This window comes from Stegostoma tigrinum, chromosome 12, assembly GCF_030684315.1.
Source record: "Stegostoma tigrinum isolate sSteTig4 chromosome 12, sSteTig4.hap1, whole genome shotgun sequence".
NCBI classification, from domain to species: domain Eukaryota; kingdom Metazoa; phylum Chordata; class Chondrichthyes; order Orectolobiformes; family Stegostomatidae; genus Stegostoma; species Stegostoma tigrinum.
In genome coordinates this window covers 30,095,696-30,117,837 of record NC_081365.1, presented here as the reverse complement: position 1 = coordinate 30,117,837, position 22,142 = coordinate 30,095,696, and the positions used below count along the sequence as shown (strand labels likewise).

The following is a 22,142-nucleotide window of genomic DNA, read 5'->3' as shown; positions in this document are numbered from 1 at the left end:
AGATGTGGTCAAGGGTGTTCTCGACCACTGTGGGGGGAAAGTTGCGGTCCTTGAAGAACTTGGACATCTGGGATGTGCGGGAGTGGAATGCCTCATACTGGGAGCAGATGCGGCGGAGGCAAAGGAATTGGGAATAGGGGATAGAATTTTTGCAGGAGGGTGGGTGGGAGGAGGTGTATTCTAGGTAGCCGTGGGAGTTGGTGGGCTTGAAATGGACATCAGTAGCCAGCTGGTTGCCTATGATGGAGACTGAGAGGTCCAGGAGGGTGAGGGATGTGTTGGAGATGGCCCAGGTGAACTGAAGGTTGGGGTGGAAGGTGTTGGTTAAGTGGATGAACTGTTCAAGCTCCTCTGGGGAGCAAGAGGCAGCGCCGATACAGTCATCAATGTAACAGAGGAAGAGGTGGGGTTTGGGGCCTGTGTAGGTACGGTCAGGGACTGTTCCATGTAACCTACAAAGAGGCAGGCATAGCTGGGGCCCATGCGGGTGCCCATGGCCACCCCCTTAGTCTGCAGGAAGTGGGAGGAATCGAAAGAGAAGTTGTTGAGGGTGAGGACGAGTTTGGCTAGGTGGATGAGGGTGTCGGTGGAGGGGGACTGGTCGGGCCTGTGGGACAGGAAGAAGTGGAGGGCCTTGAGGCCATCTGCATGAGGAATACAGGTGTGTAGGGTCTGGACGTCCATGGTGAAAGTGAGGTGTTGGGGGCCAGGGAATTGGAGGTTCTGGAGGAGGTGGAGGGCGTGGGTGGTGTCACGGACGTAGGTAGGGAGTTCCTGGACCAAAGGGGAGAAAATGGAGGCCAGATAGGTGGAGATGAGTTCGGTGGGGCAGGAACAGGCTGAGACAATGGGTCGACCTGGGATCCCCTATTCCCAATTCCTCCGCCTCCGCCGCATCTGCTCCCAGGATGAGGCATTCCACTCCCGCACATCCCAGGACCGCAACTTTCCCCCCACAGTGGTTGAGAACGCCCTTGACCACATCTCCCGCAACACATCCCTCGCACCCCGCCCCCACCACAACTGCCCAAAGAGGATCCCCCTCGTTCTCTCACACCACCCACCAACCTCCGGATACAACGCATCATCCTCTGACACTTCCGCCATCTACAATCCGACCCCACCACCCAAGATATTTTTCCATCCCCACCCTTGTCTGCCTTCCGGAGAGACCACTCTTCTGGACTCCCTTGTTCGCTCCACACTGCCCTCCAACCCCACCACACACAGCACCTTTCCCTGCAACTGCAAGAAGTGCTACACTTGCCTCCACACCTCCTCCCTCACCCCCATCCCAGGCCCCAAGATGACTTTCCATATTAAGCAGAGAATCACCTGCACATCTGCCAATGTGGTATACTGTATCCTTTGTACCCGGTGTGGCTTCCTCTACACTGGGGAAACCAAGTGGAGGCTTGGGGACCGCTTTGCAGAACACTTCCACTTGGTTCGCAATAAACAACTGCACCTCCCAGTCACGAACCATTTTAACTCCCCCTCCCATTCTTCAGATGACATGTCCATCATGGGCCTCCTGCAGTGCCACAAGAATGCCACCTGAAGGTTGCAGGAACAGCAACTCATATTCCGCTTGGGAACCCTGCAGCCCAATGGTATCAATGTGGACTTCACCAGCTTCAAAATCTCCCCTTCCCTCACCGCATCCCACAACCAGCCCAGTTCGTCCCCTCCCCCCACTGCATCACACAACCAGCCCAGCCTGTCTCTGCCTCCCTAACCTGTTCTTCCTCCCACCCATCCCTTCCTCCCATCTCAAGCTGCACCTCCATTTCCTACCTACTAACCTCATCCCACCTCCTTGACCTGTCCATCTTCCCTGGACTGACCTATCCCCTCCCTACCTATACTCTCCTCTCCACCTATCTTCTTTTCTCTCCATCTTCGGTCCGCCTCCCCCTCTCTTCTTATTTATACTAGAACCCTCACCCCATCCCCCTCTCTGATGAAGGGTCTAGGCCCGAAACGTCAGCTTTTGTGCTCCTGAGATGCTGCTTCGCCTGCTGTGTTCATCCAGCGCCACACTTTATCTTGGATTCTCCAGCATCTGCAGTTCCCATTATAACTGACGTAAGATTGAGTTTTAAAATAGTTATCAAGTTGAATAAAAACAGTAACCCAGAAACAAGACCAATTAGAACAGGACATTAAAGAAAACAAGCATTTGATTGATCCAGCTCCAAAACAACTAAGATACATTCTAAGGTAGAATGGCAAATTGGCTGGAGGGTTAAGTTTAAAACCATGCAACCCAATAAAGCCCCCACTGTTGGGAAATCTGCATTTCCCAAACCACCATATTGTTCTAGTGAAGCATGGATCTGGAGTAACCCCTCCAGCCATTTAAACAGGCACCACATATCTTTCCCCCCTCCCCAATTTGGGCCACTCGCCATAATTAACATTGTGGAAATTGATAATCCAATTGACTGATAGGGAGCAAGATAAGATGGTACTCTTGTGGGCCGTTGGTTGTGTCTCTAACTCTGGGTCAGGATACTCGGTTTAAGTCCTACCTGCTCAAGAGCAACATAATAAAGGATCTGAAAAAGCTAACTAGAAAATATCTAGAATGCCAACAGATGAAGTAGCATCTTACATTTATTTTAAATCAGCCCTTAAATGTGAAATTTTCTCACAAAGAAATGTTTATTTTCAACTCAAAAACAATTATTTTAAAACAAGAATGTATGTCTCATTTTAAACCTAATTAGAACAGTTAAAACAAGGTCAAAACCCATAGTCCAAGTCAAAGACAAATGCAAAGGCAAACATTTCATTTCAAGAAGAAACAATAATTAGACAAGCTGTGATTAGCTGATGTTAAACTCAAAGTAAAACTGAAAACTGTACAGTAGGAGAGATTAAAGGGGGTCAGGTGTCTCAAAATTAGAAATTCTGGCAAAGGATAAGCTGCAATAGCTATGAAGAATATAAACTCCACTTTGATTCATTCAGTGGCATAACCATTGCCAAATGTCCTCACTATCAATCCTTATAGATTGTGATAAACCAAAAACTGAATTGGACTAGTAATAATGCAAGAGGGAGGCAGTGGTGCTGTGGTACTGTTACTAGTCAAGTAATCAGAACTTCAGACTAACATGCTAGGGGCATTGGTTCAAATGTAAAGGGCCCTCTTGAGGTGCAGTGGTAGAGTCCCTGATGATTGATGGATGGACAGATACATACAGTGGCTACAAGAGATAGGAATCTTGCTGCAAGTAATAGATCGCCTGACTCCACAAAGCCTCATTATCTACAAGGCATGAGTCAGGAGTGTGATGGAATACTTCTCATTTGCCTACATGAGGGCAGCTCCAACAACACTCAGGAAGCTAGACAAGGCAGCCCCACTTCATTGGTGCCACATTCACAAATATTCCCTCCACCAGATGTACAGATGCAGCTGTGTACCATTACAAGATGTGTTGCAGAAATTTACTCTTGGCAACTTCCAAACCCATGACCATTACCATGAAAGACAAGGGCAGCAGATACATGAGAATCTAAAAGTTCTCTGTCAAGCCCCATCCAGACTTGGAGCTGTCTACAAAATCATGAGGGGTATAGACAGGGTGGATAGCAAAAAGCTTTTCCCCAGAATGGAGGACTCAATTACTAGGGGTCATGAGTTCAAAGTGAGAGGAGGAAAGTTTAAGGGAGATAATCGTGGAAAGTTCTTTACACAGAGGGTGGTGGGTGCCTGGAACACATTGCCAGCGGAGGTGGTAGACGCAGACACGTTAGCGTCTTTTAAGATATATTTGGACAGGTACATGGATGGGCAGGGAGCAAATGGACACAGACCGTTAGAAGGCGCGGCACGGTGGCACAGTGGTTAGCACTGCAGCCTCACAGCACCAAGGATCTAGGTTTGATTCCCACCTCAGGCAACAGTCTGTGTGGAGTTTGCACATTCTCCCCGTGTCTGCATGGGTTTCCTCCGGGTGCTCAGGTTTCCTCCCACAGTCCAAAGATGTGCAGGCTAGGTGGATTGGACATGCTAAATTGTCCGTAGTGTTCAGGGTTATGGGGGGGGATGGGCCTGGATGGGATGCTTCAAAGGGCGGTGTGGACTTGTTGGGCCGAAGGGCCTGTTTCCATGCTGTAGGGAATCTAATCTAAAAAAAAATAGATGACAGGTTAGACAGAGGATCTTGATCAGCGCAGGCTTGGAGGGCCAAAGGGCCTGTTCCTGTGCTGTAGGTTTCTTTGTTTCTTTGTATCGCTGTCCCAAGCTAGCAAAACTGTCGCTATATGACCCCAGTACCTTAAATAGACTCCAGTAATTCAAGAAGGCAACTCACTATCCCCTTCTCGAGGGCAGTAAGAGAGGACAATAAATGCTGGTCCAGCCAGCAAAACCCACATTCCCTATGACTCAATCAAAAAAAAAATCCAACCAACACTGAATCTGCACTCCTTTGTTTTAAACTATTCAATCCTGGGACATTGGCTGGCCCACCCAGAAGTGCCTATGTTTATTATTCATCCCTAAATGCCCTTGAGAAGATGGTTGTTAGATTCCTTCTTGAACCACTTGTAGTCCATGGAGGGAACATACACCCATACTGACATTCTGCAGTTACGGCACTTATAAATTGCATGGATTCCTTCAAAACAGTTAATTTCTGAAAATGTTCCTTCTTGTGCTCACTTTAGCTGAGAACACTCTCTGGGATGGGGAGTCTAAGATCTTCCTGGAGATTCTACACAAAACAGGTGCTCACAGCTGGTCTTGTATAGATCAAAATTTAAAATGGCCATTATGCCAAAACTGGCAAATTGTGCTAGGTATTATCCCCTGCCTGCAGTACAGAACCATCCAATGCCTTTTAGTCAAGGTGATTAATTTTTCTCAAACAGTTTCAGCCATAAACTTTTATTGTCAATTTAATTTTAGGAAGGCAGATGGGTTATTAACACTGCTAGGGGGAGCTATTGTTCATGATTTTTGGTTATTCTTGGCAGATTTCATTAGATTTTAATAGGGTCTGCATGACTGCTTCCTAGAAGAATAATGGACTAATCCAAATAACAACCGAATGTGCTTCAGGGAGGCTTTGAAAGATTCTTTTTCTATTTTAATGAGAGTGAGCATTATGAAGTATAAGTCCTTGCTTGTGCCTTGTAGGTGGTGGACAGGCTGTGGAGAGTTGAGACAGCGAGAGATAGTCTCAACTTAGAGATTGTCGTTACCTGGCAGGAATGTTACTTGCCATTTATCAGAGGGAAGCTTGGACGTTGTCTACATCTTGCTGCATTTGGACATCGACTACTCAATATCTGAGAAGTCTGAACAGTGCTGAACCTTGTGCAACCAGAGAACACCCCTATTTCTGACCTTCTGAGGGAAGAACTGCATGAATAACAAAGTCACCAACAATGTTGTTTTCCTCCTCGCTTAACAGCATTTTCTAATTCATGCTTGGAATATTGACCCATCACTGAAAGACCAATGTTTTTTACCCCTTCCTAACTGCCCTAAAGAAAGTGGGACTGAGCTGCCTTCCTGAATTACTGTAGCCCATCAGCGGTGTATAACTTTAGTATTAGGAAGGTAATTCCAGGATTTTGATTCTCCACCAGTGAGGGACTGACAATATAGTTTTTCAAGTTATGATGTAGCATGGTTTGGAGGGGAAATTGCAAGCGATGGCATTTCTATGCATCTGCTGCCATCTACCCCCACTGCACCACACAACCAGCCCAGCCCTTCCCCCCCACCCACTGCATCCCAAAACCAGTCCAACCTGTCTCTGCCTCCCTAACCGGTTCTTCCTCTCACCCATCCCTTCCTCCCACCCCAAGCCGCACCCCCAGCTACCTACTAACCTCATCCCACCTCCTTGACCTGTCCGTCTTCCCTGGACTGACCTATCCCCTCCCTACCTCCCCACCTACACCCTCTCCACCTATCTTCTTTACTCTCCATCTTCGGTCCGCCTCCCCCTCTCTCCCTATTTATTCCAGTTCCCTCCCCCCATCCCCCTCTCTGATGAAGGGTCCAGGCCCGAAACGTCAGCTTTTGTGCTCCTGAGATGCTGCTTGGCCTGCTGTGTTCATCCAGCCTCACATTTTATTATCTTCCATCTAGTGGTATGGTTTATAACATGCTGTTGAAAGAACCTTATAAGTTGCCCAAATGCATCTTGTGGATGATGCAAACTGTTATGCATTGTGTGTTGGTAGTCAAAGTAGTGAATATTTACAGTGGTAGACAGAACTCCGATCAAGCTGCCTGCTTGATCAGGTGAGCTTCTTGGATATTGACAAAGCTGTACTAATCCAGGAAAATCCAGTTGGTGTAATTCCAAATGAGACCAGTTTATGCCTAGATTATTACATTTATGTATACGAACATTTTTCAATCCAGTATCTCCAGGGTTTCTGGAACCAAGTCATCCTGTAAACTAATTGATTTCTTTGAAGACTTCTTTCAACCCAATTGTCTCATTTACCTAATTATTTCCAGTTTTTGGATAGGAGTTTAGTGAAATCATACCTGTAATACTTTGTGCAGTTCTGGTCTCTGTATTTAAAGAATGATATCCTTGCATTGGAGGCAGTACTCAAAGGGTCCTGGGATGATAAGGCTATCCTTTGATGAGGGACTGAGTAAACTGGTGTAATATTCTCCAGAGTTTAGGGGAAAAAAAAGTGAGGTAAATCTCAAAAAAAATTCAAGATTTTGATGGAGTTGACAGCGTCGGAACACGCTTATTTCTCCTGTCTGGAGAATCTAGGAAGATGGGATCACAGTTTCAGGACAATGGGACAATCATTTAGGACTGAGATGAAGAGAAATTTCTTCACTCAAAAGACAGTAAATTATTGGAATTTTCTACACAATGAGTTGTGGATACTCTATTATTGAACATAATTAAAGGCTGAGATAGACAAATTTTTGATCTCTTTGATCATCAAGGGAGATAGGAGTCTTGCAAGAAAATACTACGACCAAAGATCAACCACAATTGTACTGCACAGCAGATCCGGCACTTTCTGCTATATAAGCTTGCTCCCAATTACTATATTCCTCTCACTTAAACGTCACCTTTGTCACCCAAGGAAGCAATAGAAACAATACTCAATGGAAACACCTTGTCTAAGTTAGAGGTTTGAGGGTTCCCATTTTGCTCAGTGAGAGTGTAGATAAACTGTGCTGACACTCCGGACAGTACACCACTCCGTCTGTACTGCACAGAAGTGCCATCTTTCAGAGTGGATGCTCTAAATCCAATTAATGCTCTTCTGTGCAGTGTTAATGAATAGATAGAAATTTGTTTAGATGGCCTTTCAGTATAGATACTGTCTGACTGGTTTGTTTGTGTCATATTCAAGTTTAACGATTAAACCAAATTTCTGATCAGCAGGTTTCCATTAGAAAGAGATTGCAGTACCACATTGGCCACCCTGCATTTCTTATTTTGCAGCAGGAACTATAGTAAAATAAGTATTTAATTAGCAGGAAGATGTTTTGGGCTGTGCTGAGGTTATGAAAGACACTATACAAATTCAAGTTCTTTCTCAAATTGCAACAAGTTACAAGATTTTAAATTTAATTGGCAAATGAAGTTCATCACCAATAAAAACACACAAGAGCATAAGAACAAGGAGGAGTGGGCCATTTGGTATGATCATGGCTGATCTCATCTCAGGCTCAATTCCACTTTCCTGACCACTCTCCATAATCCTTCAACCCATCACTAATTAAAGTTTTCCTTAAATTTATTCAATGTTCCAGCATCCACTGCACTCTGGAGTACTGAATTCCTCAAACTTATGATCCTTAGAGGGAAGCAATTTCACCTCATTTGTTTCTCCTTATTGTAAAACAACAATCTCTTATTCTAGATTGCCCCACACGAGGGGATATCCTTTTTATGTATACTTTGTCAATGTCCTAAGGCATCTTACATGCCTTAACTAGATCTCATTCTTCTAAACTCCAGATGAGGTATTGTATTTCAGAAAGAAAAATAAGGAAATGCATTTTACTTGGAAAAGAAGCATCTAATTAGAGCAAAGGGGCAAAATAATTTGGCCATACAAAAAATAGTGATAGACACTAAGGTGGTCATTAAATCTAGGTAAGTGGAGTACTTTTTTAAGAGGGGCAGAATTGAAAGAAAAAGTTACACTAACCATCTATCAAAATTTGTAACTTCACAGCTGAAGCACATCAAATTCTAGTACATTACAAAATGACAGCAAGGCAGGAGACAAAATGCAAAATGGGTTCGGAAGATGTTAGCAGATACAGGAGGCTATACTATCTGTAGGCTGGATTTTTTTTCCTTCTGAAAAGAGGCTGAGGGTTGAAGAAATTGAGGTCTTTAAAATTAAAGATTTTGACAAAGTGAACACAGAACAGTTCCACTTGCAGGTAACTAAAAAACTACAGCCTACGTCAAATGCATAACTGATAAGTGAAATCAGTAGAAAAAAAATCCTTACTAAAGATTGTCTGAGAATGTGGAAGTCATTTCTACAAGGGTGATTTAAAAGAATAGATGTATATCCATATGCAGACCACCATACGTTCTAGAGGAAGGCTAGATAAATAAAGAAATGGTAACAGAGGGGTCTTCCGATAGATTAGGTGGGAATGCTTAGGAAAAGGCTGCAGGGAAGTATAATAGCATAGGTTAGTTGGGCCAAATAATCGGTTTCTATTTTGTGCATCCTATCCACATTAAGTTACTAGGCAATAAATATAAAAGAAAATGGTAGAATCGCGTGTCATTAGGGGAAAAGAGAAGGCTTATAAAAAGTTAGAACATTTTGGGGAAGGAGTACACTTGCCGTCTGTTGGAATTGTAGCTACAAGTCTCTGACCACCGCCCGCACCTTTACAGTGATCAGTGATCAACTACAACCTCCGTCCAGACTTCAGCAGTGGTATGTCCCAAGGGAAATAAAACAGCGACGTGTCAGTACAATCGGACGGTTCAAATACGATGCTCAGAATCACAATCAAGCACTTACTCTCATCTGTATTAACCATCATGTCAGGAACCTCTCCGCCCTGAACCGCCATCATGCAGCAACTTCCCGCGTGCTTAACGCCAAGCAACCACTCCGCTCGCTGATTGGCTTCCGTGAGGGCTCAATAACACGCCACCCTTTTTTCGAGAAACAATCAAATTCGTTTAAACTGTTTCCTCCAAACATATACGTTTTAATTTTGCAGCCGCGATTTGTTTTATATTTCTTCCCACTCCTCCCCTCCGGAAACGCGAGGGCTTTACCCACAATCCTCCTTTTCTCTCGCGCCATCTTAACTGTCGTCATGAAGTGAGTCTAATCGCTAATTTAATCCTCTTTCATCCGCTGTTTTTGCCTGTAAAGTCATTCTATCCGCGGTTAAGTTATGAAGTTCCTTAATATAAGCGACCGTGATGACTGGTTATTTGTTTCCTCAGGGTCGAACTGTGCAGTTTCAGTGGGTATAAGATATACCCGGGTCATGGGAAGCGCTACGCCAGGATTGATGGGAAGGTAAACGCAAGGAAAATTCTGAAGTGGTGCAGTGCTGCTCGAACTGGCTCTTAAATACGTTAGTTCACGCAGATCAAATAGGGCACCGTGTGTTAATGTGTTGAATATGTGCACTGAAATCGCGTATCTTGGGATTCATTGAGTCGAAACGTGAATTGACCAGGCCAATATCCTTTTGTAGAAATAACAAGGTGTAGAACTGGCTGAATACAGGAGGCCTAGCAGCATCGGAGGAGCAGGAAAGCTGACGTTTTCGGGTCTGGACTGCTTGCCCTGCGGTGTACATCGGCTCTACACCTTGTTATCTCAGATTCTCCAGCATCGGTAGTTGCTACTAACGCTGAATCCTTTCGTAGATCTGTTTGTTAAGAATCTGTACAGCTCGATCTTGCCAAGACTTTTCACTTGTTTCTTTTCGATAGTAATATTCAGCCTTTTTAAAATTTTTAAATCAAGTAGCGTGTAGACCAATTGAGCCTATTTTCGTACTGATGCAGTACAATTTTGTGCAGTAGTAGATCGTTAGACTTCCTTTAAAGTGAAGTTTGAGTTCACTATTCAGCTTCTAGCTTAATGAATATGGCAAATTATCTAAACAACTTATTTATTTTTTTAAAAGTTGCAAATCTCAGTTTGGGACTGTATGGATGTGTTTTAACACGATCTGTCACGTCCTGTGCTTGCATGGGAATAGTTGAAACCTTCATGAAATTAAGGTGCTAAACATAATTGCAAAGTTATGTTAATGTTTTGTTTTTTATTTAAGTGTCAAATAAGGGACATAAGATTTCTAGATAACTTAGTTTAAACCTAGGTTGACTGAGAATATCTTTCTAAGAACATCTTTCTAAGAACAGTTAGTTGTTGATTTAGTCTGTCAGGACCTTTTGCTATGTTTGATGGAGATTCTGTTTGTATTGGTAGAGAGTAAAGGATCTTGTTACTTGCCAATTAAAGACATCAGCTATACTAGTACAAAGCTGTGGTAGAGTGGAAAATCCTAGACAAAACCAGAAATTGCTAGTGAAACTCTGGGAAGAAAATGGAGTTTACGTTTCAAGTCCAGTGACTTCTCATCATAACTAGACTCAAAATATTAACTCTGCTTTCTTATCACAGATGTTGCCAGATATGCTGTCTTTCAGCAGCAATTTGTTTTTGTTTCAGACCTACGTCATCGGTATTTCTTTGTTTTACTTTTGTGAAAGATCCTAGTTTTGAAGACTTGCACTTTCACTACATTAGAATGTTTCAGGCAATTTTGCGACCACTGTTATGTAATGCTGGAACGTCTGACACCAATGAACAACTTGTATTTATAGCACAGTGAAAGTATTGAAAACATCCCATAGGAGCATTATAAAAATTATAGCCATGTCTCTTTGGCAGATGACTGAAAGTTTAGCCAAATGTAGAATTTAAGGAGCCTCTTTAAAGGAAAGGCGAATAAATTGAATGGGGGTGCTTAGTGAGTTAATACCAGAGCATTCAGCTGAGGCAATTGAATAAGGATAGAGGGGCACTTGACCAGTATATATTTTGTTGCAAATCTCTTGTAGAGTTGGAGGTAATTGTTGAGGTATGGAAGGAGTTGAATAGAAAAGTGAGCACACTTTTTTAAAATAGGTGTTGCGTAGAAATGATGGATAAATGGTGTTTTGAGATTTGGCAATGTTTTGAACAATCAGGTCCATGAAGTATAGGATTTCATTTGAAAGATGAAACAGTACTTGAAAGAGTCTGTCACTCTTGACCTGTGTTCAGGTCATTGGGTGGGGTTAAAAAATCATAATATGCTGTCTTGAGGTGAAAATGGAACGTGTTCTGTAATGACTGACATTTTCGTTTCAGTTCTGTGCTCTTAACTTGGACAACTGATGACAATATCCAGGCTAGAAAGTGAAATATTTTACCAGGCATAGAAACAGAAAATATGAACCAGGAAGACTCTTTGGCTCCACCCACACATCGATGAATACTACTCATGTTTGGACATTGAGCAGTTTTCTGCTGAAAAACCTTGTCACACCTACTGACTCCCACAACTACCTAGAATACACTCCTCTCACCCACCTTCCTGCAAAAAGATCATCCCCTATTCCCAATTCCTTCGCCTCTGCCGCATCTGTTCCTGTAATGAAGCATTCCACACCTGGACATACCAGATGTGGTTCTTGGGGGAAAAAAAAGGACAACTTCCCCTCCACAGTGGTTGAAAATGCCCTCGACTGTGTCTCCTGCATTTCCCACAACTCATCCCTCTCACTCCCTCCCTGCAATAACAACCAAAATAGAATCTCCCTCGTCCTCGCATACCACCCCACCAACTTCCAGATCCAACGCATCATCCTCCGACTCTTCAGCCATCTGCAATCTGACCCCACTACCATTGACATTTTTCCCTCCCCACCCTTCCCTGCTTTCCAGAGGGACCAGTCTCTCCGTGAATCCCTTGTCCGCTCCACACTCCCCTCCGGTCCCACCACCCCCAGCACTTTTACCTGCAACCCGAAGCACGTGCTACACCTGTCCCTATACCTCACCCCCATCCCAGGCCCTACGAAGACCGTCCACATCAAACAGATGTTCACCTGCACGTTTGCTAATGTGGTATACTGTATCCACTGTTCCCGATGTGGCCTCCTCTACATCGGGGAAGCCAAGCGGAGGCTTGGAGACAGCTTTGTGGAACATCTATGCTCAGTTCACAACAAACAACTGCACCTGCCAGTCATGAACCATTTCAACTCCCCCTCCCGCCCCTTGGATGACATGTCCATCCTGGACTTCCAGCATTGCCACAATGACGCCACCCGAAGGTTGCAGGAGCAACATCTCATTTGCTTGTGAACCCTGCAGCCTAAGGGTATCAATGTGGACTTCACAAGCTTCAAAATCTTCTCTTCCCCCTACCGCAACCCAAAACCAGCCTAGCTAGTTCCCGTCTCCCTAACCATTTCCTCCCACCTCAAGCCCCAACCTCATCCCACCACCTTGACCTGTCCACCCTCCCTGGACCAACCTATCTCATCTCTAACTCCTGACCTATATTCACCTTCATTGGCTCCAACCCCGCCTGTTTGACCTGTCTGTCTCCTCTCCACCTATCTTCTCCCCACCTATCTTCTCCTTCATTCATCTTCTATTTGCCTACCCCCCTCTCTCCCTATTTATTTCAGAACCCCCTCCCCCATTTCTGAAGAAGGGTCTCGATCCGAAAGATCAGCTTTCCTGCTCCTCTGATGCTGCTTGTCCTGCTGTGTTCGTCTAGCTCTATACAGTGTTGTCTCGGATTCTCCAGCATCGGCAGTTCCTACTATCTCAGACTCTTTGGCTTCTCGGCTTGCGCCTTCATTTGTTATGACCACAGTTCAGCATCCTTCAGTACTCTGTTCCTACTTTCTTCCCATTCCCTTTGATTCCCTTAGCCACAAGAACTGTCTCAAACATCTTCTTGAAAATAGTCTTAGAGATGTACAGCATGGACAGAGTCCCTTTGATCTAACTTGTCCATATCAACCATATTATATCCAATCTAAATCTAGTCCCATTTGCCAGATTTTGGCCCGTATCCCTCTAACCCTTCCTATTCATATACCCCTCCAAATGCCTTTTTAAATGGTATAATCGTACCAGCCTCCACCACTTCCTCATTCCATGTATGCACTACCAAGAAAAAGTTGCCCCTTTTGATCTCTTTCAAATCTTTCCCCTCACCTTAAACCTATGCCTTCTATTTTTGAACTCCCCCACCCTGGGAAAAAGACCTTACCTATTTACTTTATCCGTGCCCCTCATGATTTTATAAACCCTCAGTCTCTGATGGTCCAAGGAAAATAGCCCCAACCTATTCAGCTTCCTACAATAGCTGAAACCCTCAAACCCTGGTAATATTCTTAAAACTTTTCTGAACCCTTTCAAGATTTGCCACATCCATTCTATGGCAAGCAGACCAGAATTGCGCACATTATACCAAAAGTGGCCATGCCAATGTCCTGTACAGCTGCAACATGACTTCCCAAATCCTTTACTCAATGCACTGACCAATAAGGGCAAGCATACCAAATGCATTTACTATCCTATCTACCTGGGACTAAACTCCATCTGCCACTCCTCAGCCCATTAGCCCATCTAATCAAGATCCCATTGTACTTTGATGGAACCTTTTTCACTGTTTGCTACTGCCCCAATTTTTGGTGTCCTCAGCAAGCTTACTAACCATACCTCCTTTGTTCACATCCAAATCACTTATAGACAAAAAGCAGTACCCGCTTCAGCGATCTTTGTGGCACGCTGCTGGTCACAGGCCTCCAGTCTGAAATGCAACCTTCCACTACCACCACCAGCCTGTCTTCTACCTTTTTTGAGTCAGTTCTATATCCAAAAAGCTAGTTCTCTTTCTATTCCATGTGATCTAACTTTGTTGATTGGTGTACCATGCGGAACTTTTCGAAAGCCTTACTGACGTCCATATAGATCATATCCAGTGCTGTGCCCTCATCAATCCTCTTTGTTACTTCAAAAAAATCAATCCACTCAGTGAGACACAATTTCCTAAGCATAAAGCCATTGTTTTTGTGCCAGAGAAGCCCACAGGCTCAACACTTCTTGGATGAAGAATTTTTTTTCACAGATCAGTCCTAAATTTCTTGCCCTCTAACCTTAGACTGGCATCCCTGGTTCTGGACTCTGTTCATTGGGAACATCCTTCCTGTATATATCTTGTCAGTGAACGTAGATGTAATGGACCCCGTCTCTCTCCATTCATCAGTCCTGCCATCCCACAAATCATTTGGTAAACCTCTGCTGTACTTCTCCAAAGCTAGAACATCCACCCTCCCAGAAGGAGACCAAAACTGCACATGTACTCCAGAAGTGACCTCCCCTGTCATTATGAAGGCCAGCATACCATCAGCTATCTTCACTGCTTGCTTTCAGTGACTGATATACAACCCAGGTCTTGTTGCCCCTTCCCCTTTATCATCTGAATGGTGATAGACTAAGTGGGTAGGAGAGACTTTGGTTATTCACCCCATCCGTGCTCGTATCCAAATGACTAGCTCTCCTTGTGAGCTAACTTTGCTAACCAGTCTACCATGCGGAACTTTGTCAAACACTTTGCTAAAATTGATATAGTAAATTACCACCTCCCTGCCTTCTTCAGTTCTCTTTGTCACTTCAGAAAAACACAATGAAGTTTCCTGTCCATCAGAATCCCCTCCAAGAACTTAGCCATCACTGAAGTCAGGCCCACTGCTCTCTAGTTGGCGAGCCACCCTCCGGTCTTACCTCTCCTCTTTCCACACCCCACCCACCCCACCCTTAGGCTACTAATGATAGATATCTCAGCAGGGGGCCTAGTGATTGCTTCCTGCAAAGTTCTGGGATACACGTGATCACATCCCAGGGATTTATCCACCTTTATGTGCTTAAAGATATCCAGCACCACCACCTCTCTGATGTGGACACTTTAAGATATCACTGTTTATTTCTCAAAGTTCTCTAGTTTCCATATCCTTCTCCATAGTAAATATTGACATTGAAATTTTCATTTAATATCTCCTCCATCTCCGGTTCCACACATAGACGGCCTTGTTGATCTTTAAGGGGCTCTGCTTTTCCTGAGTGACCCTTTTGGCCTTGATGTATTCTGAAAAAATTCTAGCATATTTGTTGAGCATGATTTCCCTTTTGTAAATCCATGCTTTACCCGATTCTATCCCTTTTCTGAAAGCTTTGCTAATAAATCTTTTAAGGTGGACTCTAAAATTTTCCTTGCTACTGATGTTGGGTCAACTGTTCTGTAATTCCCTATTTTCTCTCTGGCCCCTTTTTTTTAAAATAATGGGGTTATGCTTACTACCCTCCAATCAATGGGAACTGTTCCAGAGTCTCTAGAATCTTGAACGATGATCGTCAGTGCAACCACTATAATGTATCCACAGTTTCTAGAACCACTTCCTGAAGTATTCTGAGGTGTAGATTACCATGCTCTGTGGAATTATCAGCCTTTAGTCCTTTAGATATTCCCAACATCATTTCTGTACTAAGACTGGTTTCTTTCAGTTCCTCCAGGTCACTAGACCCTGAGTTCCCTGTTGTTTCTAGTACATTGTGAAGACAGAATTAAAATATGTATTTAACTGATCTACCCTCTCTTTATTCCCCATTATGACTTGCCCTGTTACTGACTATAAACTTTTTCTTGTCACATATCCTTTAAAACTTATCGGTTTGTACATTCCTCTAAGCTTACACTCATCCTCTATTTTCTTCCCTCCTCTTTAATCCTTTTGTCATCCTTTGCTGAAATCTATACTGCTCCAAGTTGTTGGGTCCATTGCTTATTTTGGCCAATTAATATGGCTGTTCCTTGGATCTAATACCATCCCTAATTTTCCTGTATTAGGTCAGGCCTCTGCCTTTTCCATTCCATTTTTGTCAGACAGAAATGGACAGTTGTTACATTCCTCCAAGTACTCCCATTTTTTTGCTATTCCTTGTGCACCATTTTCCAATTACTATAGCCAGACATCATCCATTGAAGTGGTGGAGAGGTTGGCTGAATTGACTATCAATATCTGGTGTGAAAAAGTTGTATTGCTGTCACTGATTTTCAGACACCTGCACAGAATGGATTGCTCAGACTTGTAAAATTGATCCTGGCAAAAATTGTGAATTTAAGAGGAGGAAAGATTGATTAACAATTTGTAAATTTGAGGCTCCAATACATCTGTCCCAAGTAACTTGAGTTACAGTGCAATGTATTTTAAGATTTGAGTTATTTCAACTTCTCGTATTTAAAAAGGCCGCTAGCGCTGTTGCTGATCCTAGGTAAGGTCTAATGTGTTACTGATTTTTTTGTTTTTGTTGTTTTGTAGGTTTTCCAGTTTCTGAATTCAAAATGTGAGTCAGCATTTCTGTCCAAGAGAAACCCTCGACAGATCAACTGGACTGTCTTGTACAGGCGCAAGCACAAAAAGGGACAGTCTGTAAGTGAGAATTACACATTCTGTATTAAAAAGGAGAGAAGTTTGTGCATGTGAAATACATAGGTTGTCAGGGGTTATCAGCAGTGTTGTACTTGTAGTAAGTATTATTCTGTTGGCTAGGTGGAACTGTGCTGCTTTAAAGCAACAAGGAGGCAAGGTAATAGCCTTATGGTATTATTGCTTGTCTCTTAATCCAAAAACGCAGGTAATATTCTAGGAACCTGGGTTTGAATTTCATCGTGGCAAATGGTGGAATTTGAATTCCAAATTGCTGATTGTTGGAAAAGCCCATCTGGTTCACTAATGTGCTTTAGGGAAAGAAAGTGCCATCCTTAACTAGTCTGGCATACGTGTGACTAATGTACAGATAATAAATGCTGATAGACCCAACAGTTCCTTCATTCCATGAATGAATTTTTTTAAAAAGGACATTCTCCGAAGTGCCATTGCGTCATTGAGCTTCGTTATCTTGGTCAAAGCTTAGAATTTGGAATATACTCATCAGTTTTTAAGCTTCACCTGAAAGATTGCATGTTTCCAAACTTTTGCCTTTAAAATAACTACTGGATTATGATCTTTAGATTTTATTCTGTAACAGTACTGTCTCTGGGTGCATTTGAATAAAACTCTTTCATACTGATGGCTTTTTTTTGTATGTTGCATAGTTTGTAAGGACCTGCTGTGACTATTCCTGTAATCCAGTAATTCATAATGCTGTAGAAATGTATATGTAATGAATCTGTATCCTTCAGGAGAAAGTTTGATGTCTCCTGATAAGCATTTCAGATCAATTGCATGTACTTGGTGTACGTTGATGGCAGAGAAAAGTTTCTTTCCTCGTCTTGAGGGATTATAAGAGCATTTGAGCCTGATAATTTTCATCTCAAGTTAGCATTTTGTGAATATTCTGAAATGGGTTGACGTGAAAAGTCATTCTTAAACATGTTGATATTACTTCAGTTTGGCTCTCTAATTACTCAGGCCTACCTTTTTTTATTTGAAACGTTTCCAAAGAGGAGTTGCTGACAAAATGAAGTTAACAAACATGTGGGAAATTGTAACACCTTTTGGATTACATCTGTGGTATTGCCTTACTAATATTTTCCCAAGATTAAAAGAATCAGCAACCTTGTTTAACATACTTTTGAACTGACATTTTGCCATGGTGTTCCCTTTCAAAGAGGTATTCATCCACCAGATTATTTCCTCAAATCATACTTGCCTTATATCCCTGGGTATTTGCATCTCAAATTGTTTTAGGTGGGTACTCGGACTAATTTTGAAACTGGAGTAATGGCATTGCAGTGCGTGGAACATAATCATCTAATACCTTGACTAAAATCTTGTGGTCTTGGAAGTGTGTTTTTACAGTCATTTGATCTGAACAAAAGTTTGCTTTTTATTCGAATTGTTTTTTAAAAAAATCACTTTTTCATTACCAGGAAGAAATTCAGAAAAAGCGCTCCCGTCGTGCAGTGAAGTTCCAACGAGCTATCACTGGTGCCTCTCTTGCTGAGATTATGGCTAAGAGGAATCAGAAGCCTGAGGTGCGCAAGGCTCAACGTGAGCAAGCAATCAGGTGAGAAATAATTATGTTTGAAATGTAAAGTTGTTTTTCTGTTATAAAATACTGCAGATGCTAGAACTCTTGAATGTGAACAAAGTGCTGGAAAAACCCAAGAGGCCAGGCAGCTTCTGTGGGAAGAAACAAAGCTCACGTTTCAGTTCAGTGGCTTTTTCAGCAGAATGATTCTTCCTCCTTTGCTCATCTATTAGAGTTTCCTGTTTGTAAGTTACTAGTTGCATGCACTATAATACAAATACTTAGAGATTTTTTTCCAGCGTATGTGTTTTTCCTTAAAATATCCAGTTGCTTCATCATATCATAACATAACTGGTGTTTTTACTTAGATTTATGTTTTGTCTGGGATCCAGAGTTCTTCCAATACTAATAGTAGGGGTAAAGTTATGTAACTTTTTTTAATCCACAGGGCTGCCAAAGAGGCTAAGAAGGCCAAAGCTGCAACAAAGAAAGTTAGTGCAGCTACAACTAAGGTAATGAAACTGGTGCAATTCTTTAAGTTAGTGTTTTAGTTATTGGAAGTTCATTCTTTCTTAAAGACGTTCAAACTAAACAGTAATAAATATGAATTTAAACTGTGATGCCTATAAAATATATTTACTAGCTCAAGTGTGAACTTGTCAGTGATGTCTTGGCCTTTTTTCCAGGACAAACAATTATGTGCACAAATTTTAAATTTAAAAAGATAGAAAGAGCAACTAGTGATTAGGTGTTGACATTCATATCTGGTAATCCTGCAGTTACACTTATAAACAATCTTTATATTTATTATGAAGGTCTAAGTAGAATCATAGTCTCTACAGTGCAGACATTTGTCCCATTTGAGTTTGCACCAAACCTTGGAAGAATTTCCAACCCAGAACTGCAGTTAAAAATTGTAGACATTTTAAGGTGTTTATCTTCCTAATCATTCGAACCAAGCCAATTTGTCATAATATTTGGTCTCCATTTTTATAAATGCATTATAAATCCTGGAAGTTAGACAAATTAGCTTAATGGCAGGGATAGAAAAGTGACTGAAGTAATAGGTAGATAGGGGTAATGCAATAGTCTGTTTTTGAACTTTGAGAAGCTTTCAACACAGTATTGCTGGGTAGGTTACACCCCTGATCATGAGGGATAGCTCACCTCTGCAAAACGGGTTTGTTATATACATAGCACTGCAGCCTCACCAGCGCCAGGGACCCGGATTTGATTCCTGCCTCGGGCGACTGTCTGTGTGGAGTTTGCACATTCTCCCCGTGTCTGCGTGGGTTTCCTCCGGGTGCTCGGGTTTCCTCCCACAGTCCAAAGATGTGCAGGCTAGGTGGTTTGGCCATGCTAAATTGCCTGTAGTGTTCAGGGGTGTGTTGGTTATAGGGGGATGGGTCTGGGTGGGATGCTTCAAGGGGCGTTGTGGACTTGTTGGGCCGAGGGGCCTGTTTCCACATTGTAGGGAATCTAATCTAATCATTTAAATGACAGTAAACTTGACACTATCCATGACAAAGCAGCCAGTACTGTGTATCAGATAATAGGAACTGCAGATGCTGGAGAATCCAAGATAACAAGTTGTGGAGCAGGATGAACACAGCAGGCCAAGCAGGAAAGCTGACATTTCAGGCGTAGACCATTCATGCATTGCATTAACTTTGGCAAGTTAAACTGGCGACCAAAGTAAAAGGAATGGTCAGGGTTAAAAATGGTTAATCATAGAGATGTGGTGTTCTGTAAGAATTGCTTCACACCGTTTAACTAAATTTCACCTCTGGGATCAGAAGTACAATTGTAGTGTTTTCAGTTGATTGTAAAGAGGAGGCATGTGAATATAGAGGACAATTAGGATAAAATCTAGAAAGGCATACGTGTACTTGGAAAACAAACTTCAATGTACATGTATTGCAGAGCATTTTACTGTCAGTCATGTACAGTGCACAAACGGACCCTTTGGTCCCACTCGTCCCTGCTGACTAGCCTAAATAAATCTAATCCCACTTACCAGCATTTGGCCCATGTCAGTTCTAAACCCGTCCTATGCATATGGTCATCCAGATGTCTTTTAAGTGTTGTAATTGTACCAGCCTCCTCCACTTCTGGCAGCTCATTTCATACATGCACCACCCTCTGTGTGAATTGCCTTAATCTGTGCTGCCTAGTTTTGGACTTTGTTTTTTCGCACCCCCACACCCTGGAGGACAGACCATGTTGATTTACCCTATCTATGCCTGTCATGATTTTATAAACCTGTAACATTACCCATCTGCCTCTGACACTGCAGGAAAATAGCCCCAGCCTATCCAGCCTTTCCGTATAGCTCAAACCTTCCCACCCTGGCAACATCTTTATAAATCTTTTCTGAACCTTTTCACAACCTCCTTCCTGTAGGTGGGTGACCAGAATTGCATACAGTATCCTAAAAGTGGCCTAACCAATGTCCTGTACAGCTACAACATGACCTCCCAACTCCTGCACTCAATGCACTGACCAATAAAGGCAAGCATACAAAATGCCTTCTTCACTATCCTGTCAACTTGGGACTCCACTTTCAAGGAACCATTAACCTGCGCTCTAAGGTTTCTTTGTTCAGCAACACTCCCCAGGACTTTACCCTTAAGTGTGTGAGTCCTGCCCTCATTTGCCTTTCCAAAATGCAGCACCTCTCATTGATCTAAATTAAACTCTATTTTCCATTCCTCGTCCAGTTGCCCGTCTGATCATGATCCTGTTGTATTCTGATTTTGCGAGGAATAATTAGGACACCACATCTCATTGACTGAAGTGTCTAAATAGTGTAGCTAAAGGAGATCTGAGGTTACAGGTCCAAAACTTGTCATGAGAACTAGGAGGCATAGCTTCAAAATAAGGGGGAGTAGGTTTAGGACTGAGTTGAGGAGGAACTTGTTTACCCAAAAGGTTTGAATCTGGAATTCACTGCCCAGTGAAGCAGTTGAGGCTACTTTGTTCAATGTCTTTTAAGGAAAAGACAGATTTTTGAACAGTGAAAGAATTAAGGGGTATGGTGAGCTGGTAGGTATGTGGAGCTGATTCCACGAACAAGTCAGGCATAATTTTATTGAATTGCAGAGCAGGCCAGATGGTTGCCGCCTTCTCCTGTTTCTTTGTCTTATGCTGATGCAACCTGTAACATCCTAGGAGCACTGAAGCTTATTTCTAAATGGGTAAAATTGAAAAACAGGAGAAGCTATATTAAACTTGTAAAGACTTTTTTTGTTAAATCAATCATGGTGTATCATAAATGCTTCTGGTCTCTATCATAAAAAGAAGAATGTAAAAGAATTGGTCAAGATAGCTCCATCTGGAAAGACAATTTTTTTTCTCTTTATGAATGAGAAGGCTAAGGGACTTGACACTCAAAGGTTTCGATAGATAGGCTCAATCTTTTCAGCTCTGGTTTCTCACTGAATGTAGTGAAAATCAGTAATACTTCAAAAAAGGAATTCTGGAAATGCTTCTTTAATAGTGGTGAGAATGTGATACTCTGCCATAAGGGGTGGTTGAAGTAAACAACATGGATGCATTTAAAGGAAGGCTACATGGAGTGGGGCAAAAGAAGCCAGTTAGATGAAGGATGGAAGAATTGGCTTGTGTAGAGGATAGATTGGTTGCAGCTAAATGACCAATGTCTGTGCTGTAAATGATTTATAATTTTGTAAATGGTGTACATTTTAATAATCTTGCATAATTTTCATTTCATGTTTTTATATTTCTAGGCTACTCAAAAGGCAGCACCCAAACAGAAGTTTGCTAAGCCAGTGAAGTCTCAGGCACCACGTGTTGGTGGAAAACGCTAGCTACCTAATTGTATCTGTATAATAAAATCTGAATAAGATTCACTGATTTCCATGCCTCATCAATTCATACAAAAGTCAGATTTAAAGTTAAATAGTAGAAATTGTGAATATCTTTGCTTGGTGTTCACTGCATTAGACTTGTCTTGCAGCAGTCTTGAGAGCTTTTGCAAATGGGTACTTGCACTGCAAGTCATTGCATAGAAATCAGAAATAAGCCCAGCAGTCTTTTAATTCTTAATGAGTACTAATTTA

The 22,142-nt window shown here is 42.5% G+C and overlaps 2 protein-coding genes across 2 annotated transcripts in view; one reads left to right on the top strand and one right to left on the bottom strand.

The window, feature by feature from the left end:
* cep97 (centrosomal protein 97) overlaps positions 1 to 9,239 on the bottom strand; it is a 47,545-nt gene extending 38,306 nt beyond the window's left edge. Inside the window, exon 1 of the mRNA XM_048540911.2 lies at positions 9,013 to 9,239. Coding sequence (XP_048396868.2) covers positions 9,013 to 9,067 — 55 coding nt within the window. The 5' untranslated portion in view covers positions 9,068 to 9,239. The remainder of the gene's footprint in view (positions 1 to 9,012) is intronic.
* rpl24 (ribosomal protein L24) lies at positions 9,239 to 21,932 on the top strand. The gene is made up of 6 exons (XM_048540913.2): positions 9,239 to 9,321; positions 9,450 to 9,525; positions 16,407 to 16,517; positions 17,960 to 18,096; positions 18,509 to 18,572; positions 21,810 to 21,932. The coding sequence occupies exons 1-6, from the start codon at positions 9,317 to 9,319 to the stop codon at positions 21,888 to 21,890; spliced, it is 474 nt and encodes a 157-aa protein (XP_048396870.2). The 5' UTR covers positions 9,239 to 9,316; the 3' UTR covers positions 21,891 to 21,932.
* Positions 21,933 to 22,142: the final 210 nt, after the last annotated feature.

Excerpts from the sequence above, each read along its gene's own strand:
- rpl24 (XM_048540913.2), top strand. Across the intron at positions 9,526-16,406 it reads ACGCCAGGATTGATGGGAAG|GTTTTCCAGTTTCTGAATTC; the intron begins GTAAACGCAAGG and ends GTTGTTTTGTAG. Across the intron at positions 18,573-21,809 it reads TTAGTGCAGCTACAACTAAG|GCTACTCAAAAGGCAGCACC; the intron begins GTAATGAAACTG and ends TTATATTTCTAG.